The sequence below is a fragment of the Spea bombifrons genome, chromosome 5 (assembly GCF_027358695.1).
Source record: "Spea bombifrons isolate aSpeBom1 chromosome 5, aSpeBom1.2.pri, whole genome shotgun sequence".
In the NCBI taxonomy this organism is placed as follows: Eukaryota; Metazoa; Chordata; class Amphibia; order Anura; family Pelobatidae; genus Spea; species Spea bombifrons.
In genome coordinates, this window is record NC_071091.1 from 101,561,906 (window position 1) to 101,574,000 (window position 12,095).

General features: G+C 38.1%; 1 protein-coding gene across 2 annotated transcripts; it reads right to left on the reverse strand.

Annotated features, from left to right (window-relative positions):
• Positions 1 to 1,433: 1,433 nt before the first annotated feature.
• HAS2 (hyaluronan synthase 2) lies at positions 1,434 to 11,677 on the reverse strand. Of its 2 annotated transcripts, none has more exons than XM_053467413.1 (4): positions 11,551 to 11,677; positions 5,808 to 6,434; positions 4,136 to 4,237; positions 1,434 to 3,173 (listed from the first exon to the last, which is right to left on the reverse strand). In XM_053467413.1, the coding sequence occupies exons 2-4, from the start codon at positions 6,432 to 6,434 to the stop codon at positions 2,244 to 2,246; spliced, it is 1,659 nt and encodes a 552-aa protein (XP_053323388.1). In that variant the 5' UTR covers positions 11,551 to 11,677; the 3' UTR covers positions 1,434 to 2,243. The 2 variants fall into 2 exon arrangements, with proteins under 2 accessions (XP_053323388.1, XP_053323389.1); XM_053467414.1 differs by lacking the exon at positions 11,551 to 11,677 and adding an exon at positions 10,199 to 10,210.
• Between the last annotated feature and the right edge of the window lie 418 nt (positions 11,678 to 12,095).

A 12,095-nucleotide genomic window follows, 5' to 3' on the forward strand; every position in this document is an offset into this window, starting at 1 on the left:
TTGGTCTTTCAGCCAGGTGTTCAGAAACCTTTAGTAATAACAGAGGTTAAATTGGGCCGGTCTTTCAACAAAAACCTGACGCTAATTTATAGAACATAAAAAGTTCTCTGTCTGCTAGCATGCCTATGTTTATCGTTACTAAACACCATGTGGGAGTTTCATAGATTTTCCTTTCAGGCAACTGCCCCCATTTCAGATAATCTTTTGTTTTATGTCTGATTTTTTTTTTTTTTTTTATTGTAAATGTTTCAAAGGATTTTACCACAACATTTAGGGTTAATTTGATTTTTTTTTTGTTTTTTTGGAGGTCCTCTTTAATGGGAAAGTCACATGAAAAAAAAAATAGGTAGCATAAACCCTAGAGCTGTATACAGTAATGTAGGATAACATTGACTAAAACTTGGTTTTATCTAATTTTGTTATAATAAACATCCTTTACCTGTAGGCCGCCATCAGGGGAGGGCTGGCAGCCTAAGGCCTGGTGGGCAAGTCAAGTGAAGTGGCTCCGCCCCCTCGCACTCACCTTTCACCCCTCACGCTGCTCCCATCACTATGCGGCCATCAGACTGCTGGAAAACTGATCTAAACGGCCGCTGGGTGCTGATGCCACCGGCCGGAGCTACTTTAATCATTTTTTTAATTTATTTAATATGCCGGATCGGCTTGCCATATTAAAAATAAATAAATAAAGTATTAAAGTAGCGCCGGCCGGCAGCATCAGCACCCAGCGGCCGTTTAGATTCGATTTCCAACAATCTGATGGCCGCATAGTGATGGGAGCAGCGTGAGGGGTGAAAGGTGAGTGCGAGGGGGCGGAGCTTTCAGCCCTCACGCTGCACCCATCACTTGGCGGCCATCGCATACGGCCGCTGGGTGCTGATGCCGCCGGCCGGCGCTGCTTTAATAGTATTTTTTTTTTTCATTTAATAGCCGATCCGGCTTGCCATATTACATTTCAAAAAAAAGTATTAAAGTAGCGCCGCCCGGCCGGCGGCATCAGCACCCAGCGGCCGTTTAGATTAGATTGTTGTCAGTCATGTGATCTGCTGGGTGACTTTCCTTCCTCAAACACCACACTGAGCTTACTCTTTATGGCAAAACTGCTGCAGACTAGAAGGGATTTTAGAAAACCTTATCCCAAATAAGATTATTATGGATGTGTCACTTAATCGATGCCAACTTTCCCAACAAAGGGTTAAAATGACAGAATATCCCTAGCCTTAGTCTATCCCTAGACTAAAGTCCTTAGTCATATTGGAAATATTGGATTTCTAAAAAGACATATCACTATAGAATTAATTACCTTAAATAAATAAATTCCAGAAAATGCATGTTAATTTTCTGTGTAAGCCTATTTTAAATAGTTTCTAATAAAATATGATAATTCCAGATAATTAACATTTTGTACAAAATAATTACTATGCACAAAGTCATAAAAGTACAAAGAATTTTTATTCTTTTCTTTGTGAACAATATGAACCATTATAAAGTTTCACATTTTGGCCAGTTTAAAATAACAAAATAAAACACTGTTAAAAAGAATAAAGATCCAAACAATTTAGCGATAAGTAAAATATAAAATATGTAAAAAAAAAATTTAAAGGCATACAAATAAAAAAAACATAATTATTACAATATTATAAAAATACAGCATAACCAAGGTGCTTTTTCGGCAGAGCACATTTGGCATTATATCTGACGGCCGATGGCCATCACTAAAAAAAAAAAATAAAAAATAATAATAAATCTTAAAAAGTTTATAAATTATGTTGCAAGGTATTGCGACAGCCACAAGGCCCATTCACTAGGACCTTTGGCAGGGAAAATGTGGTTAAAAAAAAAGTGTAAATAAAACTTTTTCAAACCCATTCTCCCTACCATGACCAGACATAAGCATGACCAGTGAGGTATATAGAACATAACACTGTCAGGCATATGCACAATAGAAAAAGTGCATAAACAAAATGGCCGCTCTTCTGTCAAGGAGCAGCCATGGGTACGTTTGTGTTCATTTTTCTCAATAGTGTTCAACTTTCTTTTTGCTTTGGATACACAAAAATGAGCCCACAAGAGTTGTGTATGTTCAAGTCCCAGCAGCAGTGTTGCATTTCCCTTAGTGACATGAATTCATGTCATTAATGCTATAGTTCCTAATGAAATAAATGTCTTTAAGGGTTTGATCTATATATATATATATCTATATATATATCAGTTTGCACTCTTTAACAAGTAAATCGCTATCATCATACATCGAGCACCAAGTCGTACTGCTGTTCCTTCTTCCGTCTGCCACACCTGGTGATCAGAGCGACATATAAAGTCAAAAGCATGACCCAGTAGCATGCATAAAGTATTGCACCAATAATGAGTACAGTCTGTTCAGATTCTGCAAACGGTTTTTTCGTTTCCTTCCATATAGTATAAAAGACACCGCCAAGGAGGATGGAAAACCAAACGGTTATAGGAATTAACCCTATGAAATTCACCACTATTGTTTTTCTTCCTGATGTTCCCCATCCGGCCTTGTTTATCGTGGCTATCGCAAACATCTTCGCTGGTAGTAAACTTGACATGTACAACACCGAGTAAAGAGACATGAAGACCATTACTATGTTCCCTCGGAGAGCGCTGGCAAAAGAGGATTTAATAAGGCCTACGAACTGCACGGTCAGCAAGAAGAGCAGGATGTTCCATATTCTTCCACGGTAGAAAAGTTGGATGACTGTTGCGATGAGGAAAAACGGAAAGAATCCAGTGATCACGGCTTCGTAGGTCATCCACAGATGGTGTTTGTGGAACCACATTGAGTTGTAGAGCCATTCTCTGAAGTAGGACTTGCTCCAACGTGTCTGCTGATTGAGCCACCGCAAATACTCAGTCGGGGTTTCTGTAAGGCACTTTGATCTCGCTGTGTATTTGGTTGCATAGCCAAGACTTAAAACGCGGTTTGTAAGATGGCGGTCATCGCCAAAGCTGCACTGAGAACCTAAGAATTCTTGATTGTACCAATCTTCAATGAATTCGTGTAGGAGGGAGTTTCTGTACATCCCCAGTGGTCCGCTAATGCACTGAACGCATCCGAAATACGACTGGCATGCTCTCTCAATGTTGAAAGCCATCCAATACCTCACGCTACTGAGGAAGGAGATCCATGAATCATACTTGTTCAAAATCTGTCAGGGGTAGAAAAGAAAGAGAATAAAAATGTGTTATTATTATTATTATTATTTACAAAATGTAAAGACTTAAGCAAAAAATATGCAGAACTGTCTAATAAATGGATCTCCGCTATGGAACGTCACTATTTATCCATAAAATTAATATTCTGGTAAAGCGAGTATATAAAATTGACAGTACAAGGAAAAAAAACACAGCAGCAGCTTATTTACGTAGAAGGAAACACGCTGAGTGGAACATCAAAAGGCAAATTCAAAGTGTTCTTCCTCCCTTGGTTATATTTTATATTAATTGTTACAGCAAAGCTCCTTGTCCAGAACCATTAGACTTCCCGATGGTCCTCTGGACAATCATAAATTAGCATTTCAGGAGGCTCCATGTCACTCGAGTGACTACAAGGCCGTATTAACTTTCAAAGGCGATAGCATTAGCTAAAGCCAGCAGGAAACCCTGGAAGGAGTCCTGCTATTACAGACAGCTAAGTAAGGCTGGATGTACTTAAATATTTCTGTAGGCGGGAGCTGGTTTGGATACCCTTTGTTTTAGAAGACAGTGGGGGTGATTCTTTCTGGCACCAATATTATGTCATAGGAACTCTCACATTTCTAATCTGTTTATCCGACTACTTGCCCAGCCAAATAATAAAAAAAAGAGTTAACATGGATAGTAAAATTAGGTTCTTTCAGTAACATGTTGCCTATTTTTCCTGACATGGTCCACTGATGTTTCCAAACTGACCATGAGTGGTGAAGTTCAAATGATCTAAAGGTCTGATTCCAGTAGTATTTGCTAAACCCTTACTTGAATCATATGTACATTGAAAAAACATGTATAGATAATCATTACTTTTGATAATTAGCTGTTGAACTAGTATAATTTTGGCAAGGAGAATTGCGTTACAGTGAAGTTCCAGAGAGAATGTTAAAACGACATAAAATTGAATAAAAAAGGTCATTACCTGTACATCTCCTCCTACGCCTCCAACCATCATGTCCTCCTCTAACACCTTAACCATCTCAACCGATGATGCTGGATCAAGCACTGTGTCAGAATCACAGACCTAAAAACAGAAATCAGAAAAATGTCAACCAACATACATAATACATACATACATAATAAGTTTATACAATGAGAATGAATAGACAACAAACCCACACATGGAAAGATTTCCAAGCCAGCTGACTCAGAGAATCTAACTCTGATTAACTATTTGGTTAAGTAACATTGTCTTGCTGAAAAATTCTAATACATACAATTGAAAGCGACAAGATGCTAATATCTGACGAGATTATGATTAATAGAGCCCTGAAAATATTCAAGGCGATTTATTGTTAAAAAAAAAAATGTTTCCCTTCAAGAGTTACAGACTACAACTTCAATGATGCTGAACCAGCCAGACCGTCTGCAACAGCTGGAGTAGGGAAACTTGCCTTATCCCTGCTTCAGCTGTAGGACACTTGCCAATACATATTAATTGCTGGGATCAAAATGTGACCCCAGAAGAGCTTTTGTTCAGGAAATGTTTTTTTTATACTACGTTGATATACCAGAAACCTGTATAATTAAGCTACACTAACACAGGCCAGTGATCTCTATTTTAAGCTAAAAGCTGAGTGAGGACTATATATTGAGGAATATATATAATATATATATATATATATATATATATCCTGCACTAAACGGGAAAGCAGTTTTCCTGGAAAGATGCCACTAGACTGTTCAGGGATTTGAAAATTCACATATTTAACGTCAAACGTTGAAACAACTTTCGCCAGATGTACTCGGTGTGCTGGGGTTGAGCCGACCCTCCCAATCGTGGGTCCGTAGGGAAAAGACCAGCCTGACTCATGGCCCAGAGACTTTACAAATGGTTTTGGAAGGTGATAAATATTGTGGGATATCGAAGAATTAAGGTTCCGTTCTCCAGCTGGAGAAAGCAAATAGTCTATTTCTCCGGCAACGAATCTACTGTGTTTCTCACACTTAGCTACAAGCATTGCCAAACTCTTGGGCCTAGTGGGGAAGGAGTTGGCTTGACCTCAACTTACATTGAAAGAGACCGGGAGCCTTCAGGTTTTACAGAGAAAAAAAATATTAACAGGAACGCATGGATTCCAAATGAATTTCAGGAAGCATTCCTTATACTAAATATGCGTTTCATCTCCTTAAAAAAAAACAGCTTTACTGCGAATGTTGTGGAAATGTTTCTGGATAAAGTAAACTCTGTACAAAAAGTTAAACAAAGCACAGAGTATCCCAAGGAGCAGATACAATGTACCTCTCTATTTGATTCCAAGGGTTAAATGAGTTGGTATCACGTTTAATAGTGTCACTTTCTTCTGCAAAAACACATGGGTTTTAAGTGCCGCTCACCAGGGAGGTGGCGCTATGTCAGATTTAGAAGATGATGTCATCGACTTCCTTTAACTTTACAATCTGTTCACTTACATTATGCTAAGGAGGGGGAAAAAAATCTGCTTTAAAGGAGAAAGCTGTGTTTTTAATACAGTGAATAGTGTGCTGTGTTCAAAAGGTACATGCATATCCTATAACGTTCTCCACGGATTACACAAAAGCCCCCTTTGTGAAGGGTGTTTTCATTGGCAACCATGTAGCGGATTATTGCTTACCTGTACATAATCCACACTCCTCCCCAGCGCTTTGAATGCTGTATACATCACTTCACGCTTTCCTCCCCACTTCTGCATGATACATATATACTTGTTGGAAAGAACCATCTGAGTGACCTGCTGCATGGTCTCTTTATGAGAGTCTTCGGTTTCACCCGGACCTCTCTCGTGGAAGTTATTTTTCCATATGTACGTGGCGCAATTGTCATTGCCCATTATCTCACGAAAACAGTCCATCATGTAAATGTCATCGTCCGAATTCCCATCGATAACCATGATGACTTTCATTCCAGGGTAGGTCAAGCGTTTCACAGAAAGTAAACATTTTCTTAAGTAGTCTGGATCCTCTTGATATGCAGCAATACACAGGGCGACCGATTTATTCAGTTTAATAGGCGTTTCAAGAGATCGCTTCATTTTTCTGTGTTCCAAGAAGGCAAAAAGGCTTTGGATTATGAGGTGGAGTGATAAAATCGCGCCATATAGTCCAAAAGAGAAGTAATAATTGTCTGTTTGGATAAACTGGTAACCAACAATGTAAGCAGCTGAGATTCCAAGTAAGAGTGAAACTCCAAATAGCGTTGTTCCAATGATTCTTAGGATGCATATAAACCTTTCACAATGCATCTGCAACAACAAAAAACAACAAGTTAGTTAATAATATTCATGCAAATGTCAATAGCAACAGAGCAATATTGTTAACATACAGATGTAGAACATAGCGGCCAACTGTCGCCTACATCCAAGAACAGTCAACGGTTCTGGATGGTTGGCCCAGGTTCCTTTGGCGGCTGAAGGCATCTGAGCTAGGACTTTAGCCACATACTCTAGCGAGCATATTTACTAAATCCCTAGTTTTACTCAACTAAATTAGTAATTGTTAAAGCACTAAATTAGCCTCTAAGGGTGGAGGACGCATCTAGAGTTGCACTAAAGTGTATTCTATGTGCTCAACAAGTTCTCCATCCATTGAGCAGCTCTAACTTTGGCCAAGTTTATTGACATGGCACAGGAATTAAGGTCAAGGGAATGTCAACCGTCACATTTCTTGTCCATAAGGCCCAACGGTGTGTTTATCAAATAAATCCTGAGATTATACAAATAAATGAACATTAGTCTCATCAGTCAATAAAAAGAATTCCAAATCTCCGTTTTCTAACGTTCCATAGAAGATTCAGAACATTCCGATATGGGGTATCTTTACAAATGTAACATGGGGTGTGACCACATGGAAACATCAATAGCTCCTGTAGTAAATATTTCCATCACACTCAAGACATTTAGCAGGATATATATATATATATATATATACACATAAATGTTAGTAGTAGTCTGTTTGGATTAAGCTAAAGGATTCTGGTCCTGGGAACAATATGATAAGCTTTCCGCCTGCTTTTTTCTTTCTTTTGTATTTTATCAGCCAGCTGAACATGTTCTGATTACAGCCACCACATCATCTGCTGGCTTTAGACGTCTATGGAACTCCACCCTCTTACATCATCCATCACAAAATTTCCTCCCTTCTTCTTCTTTTTTTTTTTTTCCTGAGCAATATTAACCAGCCCAAACACAGCTTGCGGCGTTCTAGTTAAACGTTACAGTCCCGCTCGTTGGATCAGCCTCGAGAAAACATCACTGACCAGATGCCAAAATACGTTTCATAGACGGTGGCTTTTTGTCATTTAAATCTAGTATTTAAAGAAAGAGTTAACACATCTACTTCTTTTCGTTGTGATAGAAGTAAGAGTCTACGTCCAAGGATTTATTTTTTTTACACTTTTTGACTCTGCTCTCTAAAGGCCTCTCTGTGGGAAAGGAATGCACACATTTTACCTCAAATAGCACATGTTTGTACCTAACCAAAAATACTTTACTTTCACAGATTCTGACAGAATCACCTTTCAGGATACTCTATGAGTTAAAAAAAAGAGCTATTACAAGGCCTACTGCTGTTTATGAAATCTGAAGATCATGTTTAGCGAGCACACCTTACTAGAGAAGTGTTTAAAAACACATTGAAAGGCTGGTTACATTTATCAAAGTCTCTGAAGTGTCACACGCTCATATAATGCAATTAAGGTCCATTTAGCGGACACTGATTACAAAACACAGTCCCTAGTCATGCGACATCTGCACATTTAAAGAAAAATAGGTCAAATAAAGGATCGTTTTAATGAACAAACATGGCAGCCAGGAAATCACCAGATGGTAGATGATTGAATTACAACTACGGCATAATCAACAGGTCTTTTATTAAGTGTTAGGCCATGATTCTAGAAGAATGGTATATAAACCACGTTTTCATAATTAATTGTAATAATAGCATGACTTTACTTATTTAGAATTGCGAAATCAACTCTACATGTTAGCGTGTTACACCAAAGAACACTTCTGTGCCGTAAAAATGACCTTAGGAGGAACACAAGAGATTAGAACATGATGACGGGTCATGCCTTTTTAAGGCGAGTAATAATGCTGTCGAAAAAGTACCAGAAAATTCTTGGGATTTATCTATTTATTACACGTGTACATGTGGCCTTTAATGTTAATGTTTGGCAAGTGTTTACGCACATTGTAGTGACACATGCCAAAAGTCCTTTGGCCTAACATCGCTAAAAAAAAGTTATACAATCCTTATGCCAACAGATGGTCAACGTGCAAGAGCAGGACCTTCTTCTCCATCTGCGCCAGTATGGCTTAACTTGTGTTAATGTTGTTGTTAATTCCATATTTTATCACTATATTCACTCTCCGGTATTGTAATAGCGCTATGAAATCTATTGGCATGCTATAAAGGAAATGTTATGTTATGTTATAGGCAGGGTTGGTGCCCATGTGTGTCAGTCTATCCATGCTAATGGACCTCTCTTAATGGTGGATGCTCTCTAATGTGCATACTCCATGAAGATTCCTTAACTTTGTATGGCAGGGGCTTATGGGTTTAGGGATTAGTTATCAAAGGCAACCAACAAGCCCAAGCAAGACAGGTCTACCTTCACACGGGTAATAAATGTCTGGATTACGACCTCAGAGGTGAACCAAGGTCAACTCTCCCTTTAATGAACAGACCAAAAAAAACTTTTTACAAACAACCTTCACTAAATATAGATCACCAGGATTGTTTATTGGCTTTTAAACAGTTTAAATATGCTATTATTTCCTTTACCAAAACCTTTAGAGAAATAGCCTAGTCTCATATGACCGCGTTTCATATCGGGACTAAAACAATGTTAGTAAATAGGAAGTGATTGATTAATGATAACCTTTAATGATAATATAACAGCGTTTTGGAGGACTTACTGACTATGAATGAGTTAAAAAGTAATCAGAAATCCAATGTGTAAGATGTCACCTGAGACTATATCCTGGTTTACTGGTCAAGTTGTACCTTAAGTTAGTGAATCATGCTGCTCAAAGTAGACCTACCCCAAACAAGTCTTACACTAATCAATGAACCACAAAATATGGCATATATGATGAATATTTTACAACTGGTGTTGAACTGCTACTCTCATGACACTGAGCCATCTAATATAAATGGACCTTCCTAGACCAGAGTATCTGAAGATCGTCCCCACTAGGTATTAACCCCTTTAATGTCTGGATTGTATGCAAGGAATTAGTCTACACTTGAAGCTTACTCTCTAAATTCAAAAATGTATGAAAATAATATTAATATTGATAATAATAATAATAATAATAAATATTCCAAGTTAAGCGAGGAAACTGGAAGATCATCAACCATGTTTCCATGTAAAAAAAAAAATACTGTATTGATTTATCCACTAATTTCTGTGATTAAAGGGTTAAAAGGGTTTTCAGTGAATCTATAAGTATAATGTTCTTGGGTTACTTTGATCTGAACAAAATCATAGGCTGTGATTATGAGGAAAAGCTGTTCCCAGTCTGTAACAATATGTCTTTGTTGTATCCAGCCTTAAAGACGGTCATTTAAAAGACTGACACCCTTTTAGGGTTGAATACCCATGGGAGCAGGGATGGATAATGCATTGGTTATACAAACATAAGGTGTAGGCTCTGCCTTACATGTGAATATTTTGTTGGAAGACTTCTGTGAAGCTTCATTTCATCCAAGCAAGCTGGACACACGACTTGGCTTGGAAAAAACTCCCTTGTACAATATTAAGATACCCTGTTGCAAGCTCTAAAAGCCAACACTAAAGAAGGGATAAATATGTGCACTCTATATATAGTGATACTTGGATGGAATGAAGAAGGTGTTTGTGAAGAACTTAAAGCAGAAGATAATGTCCTGGAAATGTCCAGTGGAAAAATAAGTGTGTAGATAACAGCTTCCCATGTGTAGGAACCCCTGATGAAGGGCCAAATAATCTCATAGCTGTCATCACCATAATTGACATACTCCATACCCCATCTCCTATCTTCACACAAACTCTTGGATCAGCCTCCAAATCCTAGGGAACTCCAGCCTACACAAATTATCCAATCGCATACAATAAGGCCCTTGCGTCACTCAGGGAGGTCGAGTTCTACTTGACGTCAAAAGGTATTCCCCCACATGGATCACGTGGGGTGGGAGTACAAGAGACAACTTCATTACTTAGCAAGCATGCTGTACAGGATGAGAGCCAAGACCCATACACTAGTCTCTCTGTAAGAGCTGGATTTTATGATTAAATACAAGGCACACTCCTGACTTCTCTGCCTTTGGACTGAACAAATAGCAGTCAGCACACTGTACATTTCACAAAATCTAAACTCCTTCACCCAAAATAAAAACCTAAAACACACACTGATGCACTGTGCAGACACATTTTATACATTAAAAGTGGTATCTGTGTTTTTATGCCCAGTTCTTATATTTTTGTCTTACATGATTTCAAGACAATCCAGGAAGAATTCTAAGTCTGTTATTTTTTCAGGATACTATATAGCTGTCTGAATCCTGATTATGTGCCAGTAACCTCACCCTAGCCTTCATTTCCTAACTGTATTTTATTAAGGGTTGTAGATGCCACGTTTCAGCCTTAATGACCTTCATCGGGCTCGATGAGGACAGGTTATGGGACCTATCACTGGTTATCTGCTACAATCTACCTGGGAGACAACGAGAAGATGCTTGCTACAAAGTCATTGTCAGAAATCCTTGAGGATGTGTTAAACAATCCTCCCTTTTCTTGTATGCTAATAATATGCAGGAAAAGTGCAAAAATATTCTTCCTTGCCTATGGCTACAAAGTCTGTAGCCCAAGCTCACCCAAATCATTGCAATTTGAATAGAAGTGTCTGCAACACATCATGAAAGCCTTTTGTCATTGCAAGTGATGTTATACTTGACACCCCCATACATAGACAAGTCCCTGGCACGTACTGCTTTCTTTCTGGAGGTAACCCCCCACCACCTACCACACACACACACACACACACACACACACACACACACACACACACACACCTCCTCCACCACCTTTTCTACAGAGCTTCCCCAATTTATAGAAGTTATAGGATACAATTATTATAATGATTATGCTAAATCAGACTAGTAAAAGTACAATTATATTAAAAAAATACTATAAAAAATAGTAAATACTTTGTGATAATGTACAAAATACTTTGTGATAATGTACAAAAATGTAGAAATGTAATTTTTTTTCTTTGCAGCAAATACATTTTTTTGGCATCTATATATATATATATACCAGAGCACATTAAAACACATCTGTCAAAATGCTTACAAGATTAGAAAACTCAAAATCATTACCTTGAATATGAATCTCCTGCTTCTTTCAAGATGTTTAAGGTTCTTCCTTCAGAAGTTCCCAATTTTTTTGAGGTAATCAGTGTTTTTCAGCAGCGTTGAGGAAAAAAAAACTGAAAATCACTTCTTTAACACTTTTGCAGTGTTTAAAAAGAAAACACAAAACATATATATATATATATGTATAAATACAAATATATATGAAAATCAAAATATCCCACGTGTCTTCCAAACTTACTCCAAAAAAAAAATATTCTATCTAGCTAAATTATAAAAAAAATAAAAAGTAGGATAAAACATTTTTCTAATGTTTTCTCCCCAAAATGCCCAGTGCTTGTAGAGTGTAGAGCCTGGAGTGGCAGTGCAGGGATCAGAGGGCAGTAAAGATGCCCTGCATCAGGCTGAGAGCTCTGGAGGCTGATACAGGGTCCTCCTTAAGACAACCTTCTCCAAAGCATCAAACTGGTAATTCTTTCCAGACGTTCTCTTTGTATTTCTCTCTTTGACGTTTCCCCTGCAGTTGTCCTTTCTTCCTCCTCCTTCAAGTC